We start from the raw sequence: 20,791 nt of genomic DNA, 5'->3' as shown, positions 1-20,791 counted from the left end.
GTCGGGGGAGACATGGAAATCAGATTACTTAAGAGGCTACTGTAGAAGTCCGGGCAGTAGATAATTTGATCAAGAAGATAGGAGAGAGACACAATAAAGAGCTGCACTATGGGAGACAATATGATCATAAAGTCAAGAGGACCTGCTGCTGAATTGGAACAAAAGAATCTAGGTTGACTCTTGAGTATGAGATCTGATTCTCTGCGGAAATGATGAAACACTATCATGATATGGAGAACACTGGACAAGGGCTAAAGTTAGGTAAATGTGTGCTGGAGTGGTGTTGGAGAAGCAAGAGTTTTTACTGGTTAATAGGAATTAGTAATGATAGGGTAGAAACAAAGGTCATGTCAAGGACATTCATGTCCAAAAGGCAACATGAACTAAGCAGAAATATATATGTGTGTGTCTGTGTCCAGGAGGTTTCTAGCATGTTCTTTTGTTCAAGGAACAGTATCTATAAAATGGCAGAAGTGATGGTTGAGAAGGTGACATGGGGACAGATCTCACAGAGACCTGAAGAGAGACTGAGAAATTCAGGTATTACTTGGTAGGCAATACGAAGCCACTGATAACGGCTGAGGGGATAAGAAGAGTATTTTAAAAACATGAAGTAGGTTCTGGTATAGACTTCAGATCAGAAATCGAGATTTGAAGATAGGAAGATAGGATAGCAATAATCCAGGTTCGGGAAAGGGAAGACATCAGGGAGCTAATAGATAAGATGGCAGATTTGTACTTATTTTGATCTTTTCTTTACCACGGTGTATCTGCAATCTTGAAGCAAGGAATCCCTTGTTTTTGTAATGAACTCTACAAATGGCTAAGGATAGGATCTTAGGGTTTTGTTTTTTGTTTTTTTTTTTTTTAACCTCTAATAAGTCTATGCTCTAAAATGATCTTTGGATGAAAGTTGACAGAATAAAATAGGAAAAAAATCATTTTGTATATGCACGTACAAATTCTTCTCTTGCAAAGCAAGAGAGAACCTAAAATACGTCTGGGAATGACATGTTCCTATCACAGGGGTTTATTTTGTGAAATTCCATTGTGTTAGCATCTAGGATACCAATCAAATGATTCAGATTCTACTGAAACACAAAGGCACGCCCTTCAGTAAGTGAGACAGATCCATAAACACCATTCAATCTCTGAAGGGAGACTCTGAAACACACACACACACACACCCCTGACAGGGCCCTGCCAATGGCCAATATATGCATGGTACATCATTAAACTCTACTTATTTAGTTCCCGTTTCAAAATGTTTTGCATTCTTCCATTGGGCACCAGATCAAAGAATTGGGTAACTTTCTGTCACTTTCAAGAGAGTAGGTTTTCCAGAGACATCTAATGTTGCTTGAGCAAACATTACTTGATAAACTATATAACTTGCTATTTTATGTCTTAGGTTGGCATATTGATAGGCAGTTCTTGAAATTATCACCAGTCATCTTTCTACTTCTAAAAGTTATGAACTTCCCTGATGGATTGAAAGGATTTGATGCAGTCAGACGCCATGAAAAAAACTGGCTTTGGCATTTTCATAGTAAATTTCAGCCTGGAGCATGAGAACTTGGTTTCGGATGATGCACTTATATTTGGCTCAGCAGGAGCCACTGTACGGAGCGGTGCATTACGCTCCCCACTCACTGCGTCTTCCCTCCCCTTCATTAGCCACTGTCACCTTAGCAGCCACAGCTCCTGCTGGCATTTCCTCCCTTTGCCATCTTGGCTCTTTATTTTCTTAGTCCTCGTCTTGTTTCTTGTTTACAAATATTTGTGAAATACAAGATTTGATTCCTTGCTTTACCATTGACATCTGTTTTTGTTTTTTTATTTCTGAGATTAAGACTGAATATGTGATTTGTTGGAATCACACCAATGGGAGAATGTTCATTTTTAGTTTGATTGCCTGGGGGATTTTTTTCACCCAACCAGCATTCCAAATGAAACCATCCTTCCCCCCTAGAACAGTCTTGGCAAATCTGCCAGTTAAGGGCCCCCCACTTTTGTTGATAATTCCAAGTCCTAAGCATTTCAGTTTTCCAGGGTTGTCTTGGTTCCCCTCTTTTCCAAGACCAAATCATTTAGCTCCCCCTCTTATTTTGTGAGTTATCTAATATCTTCCCAGTAATCATCACCCCCTCTGCCCCGCTGCCCTTTTAGTGAGCAAGAGTCACTCTGTGTTCTGTGAAACTATAAAATCGTAACTAATACTGTAAATAACTCAGCTTCTGTAGTCATTTCCAGCTAAGAAAAGTTAAAAACAACGAAACACATCTTATAAAGAGAACTTCTGGATCCTCAGAGTTTCCCATCTATCTATTATTTTCCAAAATTTGGAGGTCACCCAGTTACCTTCAGAAAATAAATATGGTATTTTTTTCTCTCTTTTTTAAATATTCCACTTAAGTACAGAGCTGGATGCTACAGTACTGTTTAAGCAAAAAGAATCTAATACAGGGCTTCCCTGGTGGCGCAAGGGGTTAAGACCCAACCTATGAAGCTTCCGTAGCCTCTGCAGCATGAGTTCGATCCCCTGGCCGGCCAGGGAACAACCCTCATGGCGCAGCAGACCTCTCCTGACTTACCCGCTGCTCCCCTCAGCAGTATACTTCAGTCAATCTGCCTGTTCTGTTCCCCATTCTGTCTCTGGTGAATCCTCTCACCCTCCACCCCCGCACCTCTGGCCTGTACTCCAGCTCTTGTATGCATAAATAAATAAAGCTTAAAAAAAAAAAAAAAGAATCTGGGCCTCCCTGGTGGCGCAGCGGTTGAGCGCTGGGTTGTGAAGCTGCCCACAGCCTCTGCAGCGCCGGTTCGATACCCGGCTGCTCCCCGGCCACCAGAGGAGGGTCCCACATGGCGTGCAGACCTCTCCTGCCGCCCGCTGCTCCCCTCAGCAGTGTACTTCGGTCCTTCTGCCTGCTCTGCTCCCCGCTCTGGCTCTGGTGAATTCTCTCACCCTCCCGCGCTTCTGACTGTACCCAGTGCTTGTATAAATAATAAATAAATAAATCTTTAAAAAAAAAAAAAAAAAGAATCTAATACAATACTGCCAAAAAGATATATAACACAAGCAACAGTGCAAGTCACCTAGATTTTGTCATTTCCAGTAGCTTTTCTAGTAATAGTATTGCATATAGGGCACAAAAATATAATTGCACTTACAAAATAACAAGTTAACATTTATTGGATATTTACAACAGATAATGTACTGAGCGAGGCATATCATATAAATTACTCCACTGAATCCTCATAATAATCCTACGATGGAGTCTCTTTATTAATTCCATTTTACATATAGGGAAACTGAAGCCAGAGGGAGGAGGAGACTTGTCCAAATCACACAGGTAAGGAGTAGAAGAGGCACAATTCAAAGCCAGACAGCCTGAGTTAAAATATCATGTTGAAAATTACCACATTCTACCTTCCCTCCCAAAAAAGTCAAATAAGATACTGATTCTTGTGTCTCATCAACCACACTAAACTATGTGGGCACATATTTTGTACTCCTAAAGCAATAAGCAATTATCTTGGAAACATGTATAAAATTGCAATGTGCTGCAATTTAATATATAGTTTTAAAACCAATTTGCTCAAGTGTTGACTTCAGGATTGTAAATGGAATACATTTAACCAGCAATTTAAATGAAAATTTAAATAAATGCTATAAATGGGTGCTTCATTTGCATGATCTGTTGATTAACTCTGATCTGAGGCTCATCTGTACCCAGGGTTGAGCCTCCTAGCCTAGGCCTTTGGCAGATCATCTTCCAGGTGAGCAGAGGGCAATTATTCTCAGTTCCTCAGCACCTTGACATACATGCTATGACATTCACATGTGGCAATCCTCACATGCTAAAAATTGACCTTTATCACTTTATTAAAGATGGTTGCAAAGACTATACAATGAAGTTGCTTGGAATGGCAGTAAGACCTCTCCAAGAAATATCTTTAAAATATATGGTCTAAACCACCTCCCTTCTCAGGAGGGAGGACTTTGTGACTTGCGAGGCAAATGCGTTGCTGAGTGTGTTATGCAAGTTTAGAGACAGAGATGAATTGTTTGGTGAAATAGACAAGAGGGTGAGGTTGACACCAGCATTTTCTTCTCATTTTATGCTAAACAGAATCAGCTTCACCTTCAGATAATATCAGAGCAATATTCTAAAATATTCTAAAATATTTTTAGAATATTTAGAAAATATTCTAAAAAATGGTAACCTATCTGGAAGCCAACACGGTCATATAAGCTCTATTACAGATGATAGATTCTGGAAATCTATCAGAAATCGAGATTTGAAGATAGGAAGATAGGAATGCAGGATCTCTGGAGAATGCCCATCCTCACCACAGCCATACAATTTATATTCATCCCCATTTTACAGATAAGGACATTGAGGCTCAGAGAAGTTATGTGACCTTCCCCATAACTACTTAGTTAAAAGGCATCACAGTTCAGAACTACTGCATTCCTGAAGCAATTCATGTAACTCCCATTCTCCACCTATTGGGGGAAAAAAAGAGATGGGAACAGTATGTGCAAGTAAACTGGTTTCTAAAAGAAAAAATATGCTGATAGATAGCAATCACCTATTTCTGCAGTATAAGGACTCCCTTCATAGTGAATCCCAAGGTACTCACAGTTTAAAAATTGCTTTACTATATCTATGGATATTTAACACTCTCATGAACTGGTATGGGGTGATTTGAGCAATCCACAGGATACAGGGGTAGGAAAATAAAAGTTCTGCATTAATGAAATATAGTAATAGTGGACAAAAGGGGGCTCCCTCATGGTGCAAGGGGTTAAGTGTCAGCACTATGAAGCAATCAGCAGCTGCTGCAGCATGAGTTTGATCCCCGGCCAGGAAGGTGACCCACATGGCGCAGCAGACTTCTCCTGTCTCGCCCCTGCTCCACTCAGCAGTGTATTTCAATCTTCCTGTTCTGCTCCCTACTCTGTCTCTGGTGAATCCTCTCAACCCTTGCACCTCTGGCCTACAACCCAGCTCTTGTATGCATAAATAAATCTTAAAAAATAATAATAATGGACAAAAATAGAGTAGCATGGTTCTTGGGGTTTCCATTCACATGCAAATCAAGGGATCTGTTTATTTGCAGCGCACCTGTTCTGCCCACTTTCATGGCAAGCATGACATTCTGAAATAGTAATGTTCATACCTTAGCATCCCTCAACTAATCACTGATAGAAATTAATGTGTAAGTATTTGTGCCTCTTGTTCTTCATATGGTATAACTGTGAGGTGTGTATTCTTCACTAACATTTTGAGTTACCCAACAAATTTATGCTTTAATTCCCCAGAGTTATACCTTGCTTTATAATTTATTAACTCTCTACCTGGGACAACCTTCTAGAGCAATGATAAATGCTGTCATTCTTGACTTAGGATCTGCTTCTGGAAACCCCAAATAAAAACAAATGGCTACAATTTTTTGAACACTTGTGGACCAGACAGACACTGTATAGGCACTCACATTGCATGTCTTTGTACAAATCTTCATAATATCCTATGAAGCAAGTGTCGAGCCCAATTGCACAAAAGTGGAAATGAGGATCAGAGAGGTTAATTAACTTTGTGCAGGTCACATAGCTGCTATAGTAAACAATCCAGCTGATATTCAAACGATGATTGATTGCAACATCTCTTCTCTTTCCACTAAACCATGCGGCCTCTCTCACTGGGGAGGGTGGACTAACACACATGAAACAATAAAAGAACAATTAACGGCTAAGCTGACATATTGTATTGAACACTTCTGGGCAAAACTGTCATCACACTTATGTTCCACAATTACTTTCTAAAATGCTCTTTTGTTGCACCATCAACTTGAAAAATAAGGCCCCCAACAAATATCTGGAAATTCAATTTTTCATAGATTTTCTTTCCCCTCTATCACTGCTTCATACAAATTAGGTACTGAAATAAAACTGAGCTGATAGCAAAATAGAGTATACCATGACAAAAATGTATATGAAGGAAATACGTTCCTTTGGTGTATTTTCTGCCATAGATAGCATCTGAAAGAACAGATATGTCATAAAATACCAACTAAGTCTCTATTGATTCTATAAGTCGATACAAAGTTTTAGGAGATCAAACGACATAGCATCCAGACTACTGAATTGGGAATAGTCTTATCAGCTAAAAAACTCAAACAAAAGGAAGACTTAGCAATATATTTAATAGGCAAAAATTGGAGTGTGGAAGTTTAAGATTTGTCAATGCTGCAACTAAATCACAAAAAACAGATTTTAATATTTAACCATGGCTTGCTGACATCAAGTAATTTAGATAGCTGTTTTGCAATATTTCCCACTAAAGCTCTTGAATGCTGAAATGTGTAGCACTGCACCAAGAAATCTCAGATGCTGGTGCAAAAACAAATCCAAAGCCTAACTCCAATTTAATCAGTATTTTACAGAGTTGATTTCTTACTTTTAATTATCTTCTCTGTTAATATGCACAGAAAGAATATTCTGGAATTTGGGATCAGGTTTGGGGGTTGCGCTGACTCCAGCCCTGTATAGCTCTGTGACTACAAGTAGTAATTTACCCTCTCTGGTTAAAAGATGCTCTACAACAGATTTGCCACTGTCTCAATAATTTCATGGCTAACACCCATTTTTCAATTAAATGCTTAGTCATGTAGTTAGCATAAATAACATTCCAGCATTTCTAGAAGTGGTCTTCACCAATACTCTGCAGAACTGTAAATTCCTATAATGTTTCAGGACCTTCATGGTGGTGACTCATGAGGAATGATGGAGATGAGCAGGTGGTCTGTAATTCCATGGAACCTACTTCAGCCTGAGCAAAGCTGCTTTCTAAGAAGCTTCTCTATATTATTACATTTCTTTAAACAGTTTACAAGTATGGGGCCTCCCTGGTGGTTCAAGGTGTTGAGCACAGTGCTGTGAAGCCATCCACAGTCTCTGCAGCACAAGTTCGATCCCCGGCCGGCCAGGAAGCTGACCCACATGGTGCAGCAGACCTCTCCTGTCTCACCCACTGCTCCCCTCAGAGTGTATTTTGATGGCTCTGCCTTTTCTGCTCCCCACGCTGTCTCTGGTGAATCCTCTCACCCCCCACATCTCTGGCCTGTACCCCAGTTCTTGTTTGCATAAATAAATTAATGTTTAAAAAAATAAAATAAAGTTTATAAGTACAAATGAAAAAGGGAACATTTGATGTGGGGAGCTAGTAACGAGGGTCAACTGGAGTGTGGTGGAGGGTTATTAGGACTTTGGTAATGGGTATAGTGTGGTATTATAAACTTGAAAAAGTATGAAGCCATACTCCTGAATCTTATACAGTATTGTAAACCAATGATATCCCTATTTAAAAAAATTAAAATACTTAAAAGATATAACTTTGAAAAGAAAAAAAATCAGAATATGACTGATTGACATTTGATACCTGTTGCTTTTCCCCTTTAACAAATAAAGATTTTTACCTACTAAGTCTCAGCCTGGGACACTTCAGCAGACCTGAGACCCAGCTTTGCCCATATGTATTTATCTTTGGCAACTGCACCCCCCAAAGACAGTGCCAATGTCAGATATAGTGGCAGAAACAGTCGATTTTTCTTGTTTCAGGTGATGTGTGGTACCATTACTTTAATGAAACTCAGGTATGTGGAGAAAATACAGTATCTTTATTTGAAGCTCTAATCTTGTTTATCCCAATGCTGCAAAGAGGTGAATATAATTTACTTTATTTAGTCCAACCTGGTTGAAATGTTAGCAGATATAATAAATATTCTAAGTTTTACTGTGTAAAAGGCTTACTTTCTCAGATCTCCACTCCTCCTGCTCCTAATATTTTTCTTAATGGCTCCTAGGTACATGGAGAGAAAAGCAGATGCTACCCAACTTTAGGAGGGAAGGAGAGTGGTTGATCTTGGCACCAGTATAGAGTCTTCCGGTACCTTTGTCTTTTTCTCTTGTCTTGTCAGACAAGGCAGAGTTGTGGTCTCTTGTCTTGTCAGACAAGGCAGAGTTGTGGTCTCTTCTCTCTCATCTTAGACAGATACTGGGGGTGCTCCTGGCTGAGGGACCTCATCTTGCCTCTTAGTGATGGTGTAACAGGGTGGTCCCCAGGAAAGGGGGAGGTTCCTTGCCCCACCCAAGGGAGGGTGGAGCTGAGCAGGAAGAGAAGAAGCTGCAGAAGAGACTGAGGAAGGAGGAAGCAGGATGAAGCCAGAAGGAGACCTGGAGGAGGCGCATGGAGCCTAGAGACACATGAAGAAACTGCGCTTGCCTTTTGGTCATGGACTGGGTGACACAGATGTGGGTGAGACCCGTGGGGAGGTGACAGTGGCAGCTTTTATCTTGATTTTGATTTTGCTCTTTTCCTTCTGGGCTTGTCTGGTTGTTTCTGACCCTTTTCTGTGGGTCCCCACTGGAAGATGCTTTAGACTTGTGGCAGGCTTTGGGGCCTTGCTCTGGGCCGATCCCATTTGGATGGACTTTTACCCACGAGGGGATGGGTAACTTTGGGTGCTTCATTTAGAAAATATATTCTTTGCCTTTTCTGTATTGTTTCCTATTGTATTAAAGTTCCTTCCCATTAAAGTCTCATATGTTTTGTGTTGATGCGGCAGATGGCAGAACCCATTTAGAATAGGCAGGTTACCGGTGGCACAGCGGTTGAGCGCTGGGTTGCGAAGCTGCCCGCGGCCTCTGTGGCGCCGGTTCGATCCCCGGCTGCTCCCCGGCCACCGGAGGAGGGTCCCACATGGCGCGCAGACCTCTCCTGCCGCCTGCTGCTCCCCTCAGCAGTGTACTTCGGTCCTTCTGCCTGCTCTGCTCCCCGCTCTGGCTCTGGTGAATTCTCTCACCCTCCCGTGCTTCTGACTGTACCCAGTGCATGTATAAACAAAACAAACAAACAAACCAGCAAACAAATAAACAAAGCATGCCTCTATTAAAAAAATAAATAAATAAATAAACTCATTTAAAAAAAAAATAGAATAGGCAGGTTTGTGGGGTCTGGGCTGCCCCTCTCCCTGCCCTGTAACAATGGGAAAGATACCTCTGGGCTTATGTCACACCCTTCAGTGGCTCCCTATCAGAGCAGGTCCATCTCGTAGTTTCTGCTTCATCCCCATCAGAGAGGGATCCTCCCTGGGGGGAACAAGTGCACCTGACCTAACTACCCCCATCTGAGGTCAAGAGCACAAGCGCATCTTTCTGAATCACCTCCACTCCCTTGAAGAGCCAATCTAGGCTCTGCCTTTCTTTCCACCTGTAGTGAGCCAGCACTTTTGCCTTGGCGAGGACACAGGGTGGTTTCCCCTTAGAGAAGTTGGTAAAGATCTCTGTTGTGCCTTCAGTGTTTCCATAAGACCACCAGCAAGCTTCCATTGACTCACCAACCACCCCTCAGCATGGATCCCAAGTGATGAGGAACTTCGGGCCCATCTCTCAGCACTTGTCTCTCTTGCTTCAGCCTTTTTCTCCCCCCACGATCACTTTATGCTGTAAGTAGAGATTCTTTTATTGACATTTCCTACATTGAATATTCCCATTTATTTGGCCCTAGCTCCCAGAAATCCATTAGAGGTACACAGAAGAATCTTCTCTTCATATGGACAAAATTCCATGATTTCTAGGCCTTCTGGGTCATATTAAAGGGGAAATAAAAGAATTTAGAAAGATCTATGTCTAGGCAATAGCCTGGCTTGTAAAACTGTTGACACTCGTAGAGGTTAAGTATGTATCCAGAGAGGCGCAGCGCATGAGCGTCTATAGGCAGAAGTATTGGTTCTCCTTGCTCTGTGCCATCTGCTGCTCACAGAACCCAGCTATGGTCCCCAAAGTGTCTGCTCACCCCCTGAGCACTGCCTTCTAACACGGGCCCATCTGAACTGGAAGGGATCATGCTAAGTGAGTGTCCCTGGCAAAGAAAGAGAAACAACTGACAATTTCACTTATTTGTGGAATCTAAAGAAACCAAACAAAGGATCAGACAAAGACAAAACTGTAAGATTGACCACTGAGAGCAGACAATAGATCTGAGGCTTTCAGGAGGGGAGGGGAAGTGGGAGGGAAGACTAGAAAACAGGGGTGTGGAGAGCACAATGGACTAGGGGGGAGGAATATGGGTGCTTTGGTGGTGCAAAACGATGGTGACCACACCTGAGAGGAGAAATCCTCTGTTGGGAAAGAATTTAAAAAGGATGTTTAAAAAAAATTTATTTTTAAGAGAAAGGAAATTTGGACATGCACTGCAATTTTTTTTTATTTAAAAAATATAAGAGCACCTGCACCCCTATGTTTATAGCAGCACTGTTTACAATAGCTAAGCATTGGAAACAACCCAAATGCCCAAAAATAGATGACTGGATCAAGAAGATGTGGTACATATACACCATGGAATATTACTCAGCATTCAAAAAAGATAAACACATGCAATTTGCAGCAACATGGATGGAGCTGGAAGGGATCATGCTCAGCGAAATAAGCCAGAAAGAAAAAGAAAAATACCGGATGGTCTCACTCATAGCAGGAATCTAGAAAACTTAAATAAGGGACCAGGAAAATGAATAACTATAAGAAAGTGAAAATCAAAATCAACAAAAAACTATGAACCAGAGAAACTTTATGGGGGGTAGAGGGCGGGGAGGGGAGGGATTGGGGTCAAAATAAGGGGGTTGCAATTGTATGGGGAATATAAAAATAAAATTTATTAAAATAAATAAATAAATAAATAAAAAGAAAAAAGAGATTAAAAAAAAAATATATATATATATAATAGGCCTGGGCCTCCCCTGGTGGCGCAGAGGTTGAGCGCTGGGCTGCGAAGCTGCCCACAGCCTCTGCAGTGCCGGTTTGATGCCCAGCCACCGGCGAGGGTCCCACATGGCGCGCAGACCTCTCCTGCCGCCCGCTGCTCCCCTCAGCAGTGTACTTTGTCAGTCTGCCTGCTCTGCTCCCCGCTCTGGCTCTGGTGAATTCTCTCACCCTCCTGTGCTTCTGACTGTACCCAGTGCTTGTATAAATAAATAAATAAATAAATCTTAAAAAAAAAAAAAATGGACAGAAGAGCTAAAAAGACAAAAAAAAAAAAAAAATAGAATAGGTCCATCTGCTTTAGCCAAAGAGGAATGTAGCAGATAAAGTTACTCCAAAAGAAGGACTGTTAGAGAGTGTGTCCCAGTAGATACTGCTTTTTTCCCCCTAGAAAGCCAAACTGCCTTTTGTTCCTAACACCCAAGCGTTCCTGCTTGAGGGGGAGCACAGATCTGGACCCTGGCTGGCCGCTCCCTCCAGCCCTGTCCATAGGGCACAGCTCTTTCGTGCCATCTTTCCTACCCAAAAGTTAGAGGAAAGAATGTCACTGTCACTTCAGTGAGCTTAGAGCCACATGCCAGCGTCCTCCCCAGGGTTGGTTTTGATTCCTGCAGAGGCCAGCAAAAAGGCTGCTCAGGTCACTCAGGGACAATTCAATATCCTGTCCCAGCAGGGGGCAGCATGGAGCAGGATTAAGCATTCAGAGTGTGGGTTATGGAAAGAGCACTTGGGGATGACAGGCACCTTCCCAGAGTTTCAATGTTCTAAAATCAGGGGGCGGGGGGGGGGGGGGGGGGTGAGGGGGAGACACAATGACTGTACCCCTCCCACTGAGTCATTAGTGAGGGTTAGATGAGATACAAGTTCAACATAACAAATAATGTTAAATGTTAGCACTTCTTATGCTAAATGAGGGATCTTCTACTGGGTGATGAGTTTTGCTGGCAGTGGGTTCCATTTAAAGAAGTAAATAAAAGGTTAAAGGGTTTAAAAAAAAGACAAAGTAAAATAATAATAATAATAATGGACAGAAATTTTGTTCCCAAATGGCATGGTTTCAATTTTATTGACATATACCAGATATATATAGACGTCAGCTTTTGAAAAATTTCTGCCTCCTCCCATTAAGACTTGACATTTTCTTCCATTTTGAAAGTATTTCTACAAGAATGAAAGTTTAATAGTATAAAAATAACGGCATTGCAAGCCTAATTGTGTGGAAGGTTTTGTTATTATTATCAAACCATAGGGGAAAATATTACCTGAGTCCACAGAATTATTATTCTTAATGGAATTAAAATTTGAATGTGATGTAATTAACTGCCTAAATCGCTCTTGGATGTCCTATGGCAAGATCATAAACTGTATCAAAGCATGAAGAGTAGAATAACAATTCTTTATCTGCAACAGGAGTCCCTATGACATTCCTTCATAATGTATAGGTCTGTAACTGATACTCAACAGGTTCAACACAGGCATATCATTTAACACACTCATCAGATGTCACCTTGCACCATCTTGTCACACAAACTTGGAAATTTCCTAAGTCTGACAGCTATATGTATGTCCTGTACTCTTTCGAGATTTCACAGCAAACATTCAGCATAATTAGTTGTTATTAGACACATTATCACCTTAATACCCGCTCAAGGATAACCAGACAAAAGTATCCTATGCAGCCTCATGCCCTCTGGAATTCACTTAGGGTTAAACTTCACATTTGATATATTCATATCTGGCAGCAACTGAAGTCATCAAAAGCTTCAGACATGCCAGGTTGCAGGGACACATGTTTTATTTAGGAAGAATGGATAATTTTTGAGTTTCTAGTGGGGTTCTAAGGGGTATGCAATTTTAATTAAGGTTAAAAACAAAACAGTGCAGGATGAAGGTAGCCCATGACAATTACCCTGCTCATACTTGCCTCTCATCTAGAAGTCTGCCACATGAGTGGGTTTTTTTTTAAATCAACAATAATTAATTGTTGTTTCTCAAATAGCCAAATGTTTTAAATAATGGCCTGTGCTGACCCTAGAAACACACAAGTAATAGTTTTGCAAAAAAGCTTCAGCAGTTTAAAGTGCCAATTTTTCATGCCATAGAATGAAAACTATAACTATGCAACTTTTAAAAATAGGTATTTTTAAGAGCATCCAGTGCAAATAAACTGGGAACTCTCCTTGGAACTAAAAAAGGAACCAATAAAATGCTTCTTGTGGCATGATGTTCTTGCCTAGCCAAAGGCTGTGCAAAATCCCCCACTCTGAAAAGGAGGGACCCACAGGGAGCAAGAGCCAGTGTACCTGCAGCACCTGTGGAGCCCAAATCCCAGGGGAGTTCCAACTTAACGAACCTTCATTAAGCCGGGTTCAGCACAATCCGGAAGGGTTTTTTATTCCTGGAGGAGCACTCCTTCTAAACATCAACAACTAACTAGTTAGTGAAAATGCTTGAATAGCAATAACAAAGATCTTCCAGGGCAGGGGTTCTTAACCAGGAATACAGAGGGGGAGTTAAGCTTGTCTGATGTTGGTGAATTTTGATGGGAAAAGGGCTCAGGCTATTTCATTACAAGTTCAAAGCAATGTGACAGTTCCCTCGCAAAAGCTGGGAACCATTTCATACAACAGAACTTGTGGGCACCCGAATCGCCAGGTCTGCTGGGGGGAATTTTGCATAATGCCTTCTCCAAAAAGCTGGAGTCGAGGGTCCTCCCTCCACTCCCAAGCTCTGCTAGGGCATCACTCGTTCTGTAAGATCAAGGTACCCTCTTTACAGCCTGGTTGTAGAGTGACAAGAAGGTGGGAGGGCGGAGGTGATGTCGTCCTGGCTCAAAAGTAGAAGCAAAATCGTCTTTCATTCAGGGAAGGTCCTTGCACTCTGCCTAAGGATGCCCGTCGCGGCGCGCCCCGATGCACCCAACGATGCATTTTATTTATCAAACCCGCACAAGTGCCAAGGATGTTCCGGGCGCGGTTTGCTAAGCTTTATAAAAGTGAACTTGCTCGATTCTACAAATAAAAAAATAAGTAACTAAAAGGTGCAGGAAAGGACACAGAAATCCAGGAAGGTGGGGACTCCTACCCACCCCAGTGGCCTTACGAGGAAAGAGCCTTCCCTCTCGCCTCCAAGGCAACCAGCACCACCGGGGAGATTAAGGGCTAAAAAGGCAGGCGCCCTGGGGCGAGTCGTTACCGTCCACCGGACACTCGCGGTCCGGGTCGCTGCTCATCGCTGCTCCCCCACTCCGGGCTGCCCCCAGCGCGGCTCCCGCAGTCCAGGCGGCGTCTGCGGTTACTGAGGCGGCGCGCCCCTGGGGAGCCCGCAGGTGCGCCCGGCAGCCGCTGGGCGCACGGCGCTGCAAGGGAGGGACCAGGGCGCGCGCGCCGGCCGCTCCGCTCACTCTGGCGCCCCGGGCTCCCAGTGCCAACCTCAGGCAGCCCGCGGAGGCTCTCTATTAATACTTGACTGGCTGCTGGATGCATGCCTCGCACTTGACCCAAGGCCAGGGTTCATTCGCCTTCGTCAAGAAGGGGTGGAGAACACTGTAGGGCGTGGGTAATTCGTATGGGTAGCCATAGGAAGAGTCTATATACCCCGCAACTCTCCTAGAGACTGGGCAAGGGAGTTGAAGCTTGGCATTTAACCTTTCCAGCGTCCAGCTCTTTGGAGTAGCCACCTGGTAAATTTGATCTGGCAAAGGAGTCCTAAGCTAAACATGATGTCTGCTCCAGGCCACCAGCTCGAGGCAGCTGATGCCGTGAACAGGATCCACTATCCCCTTCATTCAGTACTGCCTTGACATTTAAGAGTTCTACAGAGGTCTCCCCTTTCCAAGCTATTTCAGCTTCTACGATAAAGAGAAGAAAAAAAGCTCCTGCAAAATTTCAAATTTGGAAAAGGAAAAAGAGGTAGCAATGAGCAAAGGAGGTGATGAATCAGAAGCCCAAATATTTGTCTGGTCTTCAAACTAACATTTTCTTAAGGCTGTATTTCTCCCAAGCCCATGGAAGTGGAGTTTCAGTCATATTCCTGTTGTAAATTTAAATTTAATCAGCGACTGCTGCTTTTTTGTCATTCCTCCAACAAGCTTTATATTTAAAGTTAAATTCCCTGAGGAGCTTTTAACTTGGGCTGTTGATATGATAGGAGCAATCAGTTAATGCCATTTCAAAGCACATTTATGACAACTACATTACCGAACTGCATTTGTAATCCAGATCTTTCAACAGGCTAAAAAATAAAATCCTGGTTTACTTTTGCAGAGAACCTAGTATCATTTCTTAGCAGGTGAATTATTTCCTCCGGCTAGCATAATTAACTAGTGAAGACACTGCATACCTCTCCCCACAAAAAAAGAATTGACTATTTTTAATATACCTGTGACTAGAGTTATTAAGAATATTAGTGTCAAGGCCCTGCAGATAATTTTTATGAAGTTTCTGAGATTCCCTTTCCCTTTGTGTCCAGTGTCACCAGATAAAGAACTGAGATCCTGCGATGAAAACACAAATAAGAACTTCAGGAGTTAACCTTTGGTGACTCTATTACAAATATTGAATGAAGTATATATACAATTTTTTTAGTATTGTAATAAGCAAACCCTCTTGACTCCATCTCTGAACATTGACCCATGTTAAATGCTGTGAAATTACATATCTCTCTGGGTGAGACAAACCAGGGGCAGCGAGGGTCAACGGCGATTGCAAACATGTCAATTTACAGACCAGGGAGTGCTCTGGCTTACTGTCCTCTCCTGCACTAGCTAGGGAATATGTCACTCAAAATTTCTTAGATTACAAACCAGAAACTTCTCTATGGCTTATCTTACTGGCTTATCTTACTGGCTTATCTTCTTACTGGCTTATCTCAACTATCATATTTATTCCTACAGCAAAGGCATTGCATTATATTCTTTCTTACTTTTATTCTTGATATGTATTTTATTATTGTTTTAGAGAACTTGGGAATCAGTGACCCAGGTAGATCTGCTGTGAGAATGGGATTTATCAATTCCTAAATTCATTCAATATTTATTGAGCATCTACTATATTATGTATGCTTCTCACTTCATCTCAACAACAGATTGTTAGGAATGCTCCAAAGATTTGGTTTACACCTGCAAAGAAATAAAAAGGACATGTGCGCCATGCAGTTGGCCATTGGGCCAGTTTATTCAAAGTGGAAAGATATCATTTGCTGGACAAGAAGTGAAAAAGAGGAAAGATGGTCCTGAGCATCTATTTCAGTGAGAAGATCTCCACCAGTCACAACGACCAAGGAGACCCATAAACTATATTAGTCAATTAGCCTATGAGAATTCCAGTGGTATGCTCAACTCAAGCAGCAAGATGTAATGAAGAGGAATTGTCTTTGTGATCAGACAAACACTACATCTAAATGCGCATCCATCTGATATTGGGCCAATCCAACACTGTCCCATGACTGGGCAAATGAACAAGTCATACAACTAACCTCAGACTCCAGATCTGTAAAATGGGCTCAATAATACAAAGCATATAGGGTGTTTACATTATATCTACAGATTGGTGAAAAAGTCTTTTCAGTTACTAGTAGCAGATACCCAAATAAGCAGCGGTTGAAACAAATTAGGGTTCTTTTCCCCTCCCTTAACATAAAGTTTGAAGGTAGATGGTCTACAACAGTTGGTAATTGCAGCTCCATGATTTCATCAGTGACCTACAGAGCCTTCTAATGTCCTGTTTCAGCCTTCTGAGTCAAATATACGGGAGAGTTTCTATATAATTGAAGTGGGGGGAGAGGCTATAGAGAAGAAGAGAATGAACTGGCCAGTGAATGGGGGGGAAAAAAAAGAAATGTGTATTTCCCACACATGAACTGAATATGAACTTTCTCAATCAAGAAAAAACTGGCAACTATTTAGAAATTTTGAAAACATCATGCAAACCAAAGAAAGTCCCTCTGGACTAGCTAGGATTTTTGCTAGCCTGTTTATATTCTAGAACTCTCTTTTGCAGCAAGCTTAAATGTTTTTAATAAAAAATACAGGGTACCTTGATAAATTAATATGAACCTGGTCTGAGTTGGAGAACAGAGGTCACCCTCTAGTCACTGCTTTTCCTGAGGCTCCAGGACATCCCCATGCCCCCAGGCTCCACTTCTCATAGTATGTTAACTAAAAGTTGCTCAGAAAAAAACTCAAGTAAGTGAGCTTCATTGGCATTGCACCCTGGAGGCCTGACACCTGGCTTCTCCTTTTCAATTACCCTCCTTTGCATAGAATTGCCAGGAGGAATCTAATTTCACCTCCAATCATTTTTTCCACTACTTTTATTTAGGAAAATAGCCATCCTTTGTGCTGAGTAGTGAGTACCTGAGGAGTTGAAACTGTAGAATCCAACTGGAAGAAAATGTTTGGTTTGCTGTCTATTTATATCTCTTAAAATTCTTGTATTTTTTTTTTTGGTGTTTTTTTTTTGTTTTTTTTTTTTTGTTTTTTTTGTAATGTCAAGTCTAAAACCATCATATACAGTAAAGGGTATGCTATAAATACATCCTCCAAATGGCTTCATGTCTCTGAAAGTTACTTCCTTCATAAACTCACATATCTCTTGCCAAAGTGCTTTCCCTCCAAATAAACACCGGTAGCAATTAAGGGCAGAATGGTGTTTAATTTGGGTGAAAATTTGAGCATTAAGGGTTCTTCAAAATAAACATCTTTTTTTAAAAATCTGAACAATTAGCTGGAAATATTGACCTTTCTCTTCTAATTCCACACTCTCCAAAGGCCTCAAGAGGCCCCAGTGGGCAGAGCTGGGAACAAAGGACAGCCAACCCTGGGGTTTCATCTTACAAAATAATGATTCTGGAAGTGTGGTCCTGGCACCCACTTGCACCAGAATTACCTGGGATAAGGAGGTGCTTTTCAAAAATGCAGATTTTCAGGCCTCAACTTGGACCAATTCCAGCAGCAGTGGAATCTGGAATTTTAACAAGGTACCCCAGCTGATTCCTGGGAAAACTACAGACTGAGAACTAATATAATAGAAGGTGTGAGATAAAAACAGTAAGTGTTCACATTTATTTTTGCCTTTCCTGTGTGCCGGGTGCTATTGCAAAGTGCTTCCCATATGCCAACTCATCTACCCATATCCCTTTAAAATCAGTGCTACCATTTCCATTTCCTAGAGAAGGAAGCTGAGGCACAGAGATTTTATACATTTCCCAAGATTGTATACTTGGTTAGTGGCAGAGTTGAAAGTTAGTACTAAAATACAATTATAACAAATTTGTGTATTATTAGAGGCAAGAAATATAAAATTAGTCTGTCAAATTCTGTAAAGCAGTGGTTCTCAACATTGTCTACTTACAATAGCCACTGACCACATGTGGCTGTTGAGAAGTGTCAAATACATGCTAAATGTCAAAGATGAGAAATGAAAAAAGATCCCATTGATGGGCCTCCCTGGTGGCGCAAGGGATTAAGACACAACCTGTGAAACTGTCCGCAGCTTCTGCAGCATGAGTTTGATCCCCGGCCAGCCAGGGAGCTACCCACATGGTGCAGCAGACCTTTCCTGTCTTGCCTGCTGCTCCTCTTGTAACAGGGTGGTCCCCAGGAAAGGGGGAGGTTCCCTGCCCCACCCAAGGGAGGGTGGAGCTGAGCAGGAAGAGGAGAAGCTGCAGAAGAGACTGAGGAAGGAAGCAGGATGAAGCCAGAAGGAGACCTGGAGGAGGCGCATGGAGCCTAGAGACACGTGAAGAAACTGCGCTTGTCTTTTGGTCGTGGACTGGGTGACACAGATGTGGGTGAGACCCATGGGGAGGTGACAATGGCAGCTTTTATCTTGATTTTGATTTTGCTCTTTTCCTTCCAGGCTTGTCTGGTTGTTTCTGACCCTTTTCTGTGGGTCCCCACTGGAAGATGCTTTAGACTTGTGGCAGGCTTTGGGGCCTTGTTCTGGACCGATCCCATATGGATGGAGTTTTACCCACGAGGGGACGGGTAACTTTGGGTGCTTCATTTAGAAACTAGACTCTTTGCCTTACCTGTATTGTTTCCTAGTTTTATTAAAGTTCCTTCCCATTAAAGTCTCATATATTTTGTGTTGATGCGGCGGATGGCAGAACCCTACATAGAATAGACAGGTTTGCGGGGTTTGGGCTGCCCCTCTCCCTGTCCTATAACACTCTCAGCACTGTATTTCAGTCAGCCTGCCTGTTCTGCTCCCCACTCTGTCTCTGGTGAATCCTCTCACCTCCCCCCCACGTCTCTGGCCTGTGCCCCAATTCTTGTATGCATAAATAAATAAATCTTTTTAAAAAAATCCATTGATAATGTTTTCAATATTGACTGCATGTTGACATTACCATCCTTTAAATATGTTCAGTTAAATAAAATATGTCACTAGCGCTTTTGTAGAGTAATAATATAGTAGGATCTTCCTGTGATCTTCTCACCTACCTGCAACCCACGAGCTTTGTTGAATAAAAGAGAAAATTCAGGGTTAGATCTTCTGTGAGGCATATGAAGTGCAGCCAGGCTTTTCTGGAACACACCCCGTGATATGTTCCACGTACAAATGTCTCCTGTAATGTACCCCCTAGAGGAAATGGGATGGCAGGTAGACCAGATGTCAATCTGGTCACCTGTCCTTTGAGATTTCTATACATTTCTGTTGGGAGCCTGTTGCCCTAAAGGGAGCTAGAGTTTTTGGAGAACACCTGTTTACTCTACATATGAAGTTCCAGGACTAATATTAGTAGTTCTGCAAATAGAAGTTCTTCCCAGAATTGACTCCTGTTCTCTGAGGATGAGCTGGCTTCTGTGCATGTTTCCTACTAACCAGGAAAACTTGTTTTCAGCAGTAACTTAATAAACTGTATAAGCAAAAACACAATTGCATGCTATGTTTCTGTTCCTTTTTTCATCTCTTTAATAAAAGCTTGGGCTGGGAGAGTGAAAGGCAGAGCTGCTCGCGATGGCACTCCTCAGCCTCCCCCCACTGCAAATTCATTTAGACTCCGAGTCTTCTTCGTTAATGGCAGAGAAGTTTATCGACTGTTCATTGGCTGTCCTGTCCGCAGCTCCCAACACATTTCTTCCAATAGTAAATTCTTACTGGGAAGGGCCTCATATATCTCTTCCTAGAGCACTTCTAATTCTCTGTCTTCTCACCTAGCACTCTTGTGCACCTTGTGTTTCAGTTGGGATGACAAGTGGTCAATATCTCCTTTTTCTCGATTTGTTCTCTAGTCTATCATGCAATGTACATAAATGTAGCCCAGCTTACTGAACATTCAGGAAAAGGAACAGGTTTCTCTGCTCTGGACATCCTCCAGGCCAGATCCTTATACTCTCCCCTCGACACCTCAAGAGTCTATGAAATGTCTTTTCTAAGCTAAGACATTTCATCCAAAAGCACTTCATTACAATTTACAACTAGTTTTATGACCTCTCCGGATCTCACTCAATGTCCTCATCTCTAATGTTTTTTTAAACCCTCTGCAGGCATAGTGAATATTAAGTGAGAGGGTACATATGAGAACAGACAGCAGTAGGCCTTCATTAAGGACTAACTAGCATTTTTCTTAAAGGAAACATTGATGTTTGCTGTTAAAATACCATTGACCTTCAGCCCATGACACTAACAAGGTACAATTTATGGCATATTTTCGTCAGGAAGTTCTGGGGAAAGTGGGTAGCTGCCCAAAGATGCCGCTCTTTACCTGAACACACCCTTTTTTATGATAACAGCCTCCACTAAAGAAACCCATCTCAACCCACCAGAGGTTTTGAGAGGTTTTTAGTGACCATGTGCTCACAAAAATGTTTGTAGTAGGACCTCCCTGGTGGCACAAGGGGTTAAGTCTCAGCACCATCAAGCTATTGGCAGCCACTGCAGCACAAATTTGATCCCCTGCCAAAGAGCTGACCCACATGTCTCAGCAGACCTCTCCCGTCTTGCCCGCTGCTCCCCTCAG

At 42.1% G+C, this 20,791-nt stretch overlaps 1 protein-coding gene across 1 annotated transcript in view; it reads right to left on the bottom strand.

Moving 5' to 3' along the window:
* Positions 1-14,057, bottom strand: part of GADL1 (glutamate decarboxylase like 1) — a gene marked incomplete at its 5' end in the record, with an annotated part of 152,348 nt that extends 138,291 nt beyond the window's left edge. Inside the window, one exon of the mRNA XM_084247508.1 lies at positions 14,021-14,057. Coding sequence (XP_084103634.1) covers positions 14,021-14,057 — 37 coding nt within the window. The remainder of the gene's footprint in view (positions 1-14,020) is intronic.
* Positions 14,058-20,791: the final 6,734 nt, after the last annotated feature.

The sequence above is a fragment of the Talpa europaea genome (genome assembly GCF_964194135.1).
Source record: "Talpa europaea genome assembly, chromosome: 11".
Taxonomy (NCBI): Eukaryota; Metazoa; Chordata; class Mammalia; order Eulipotyphla; family Talpidae; genus Talpa; species Talpa europaea.
The sequence above is the reverse complement of the archived record's forward strand: the minus strand, read 5'-3'. Positions and strand labels throughout refer to the sequence as shown.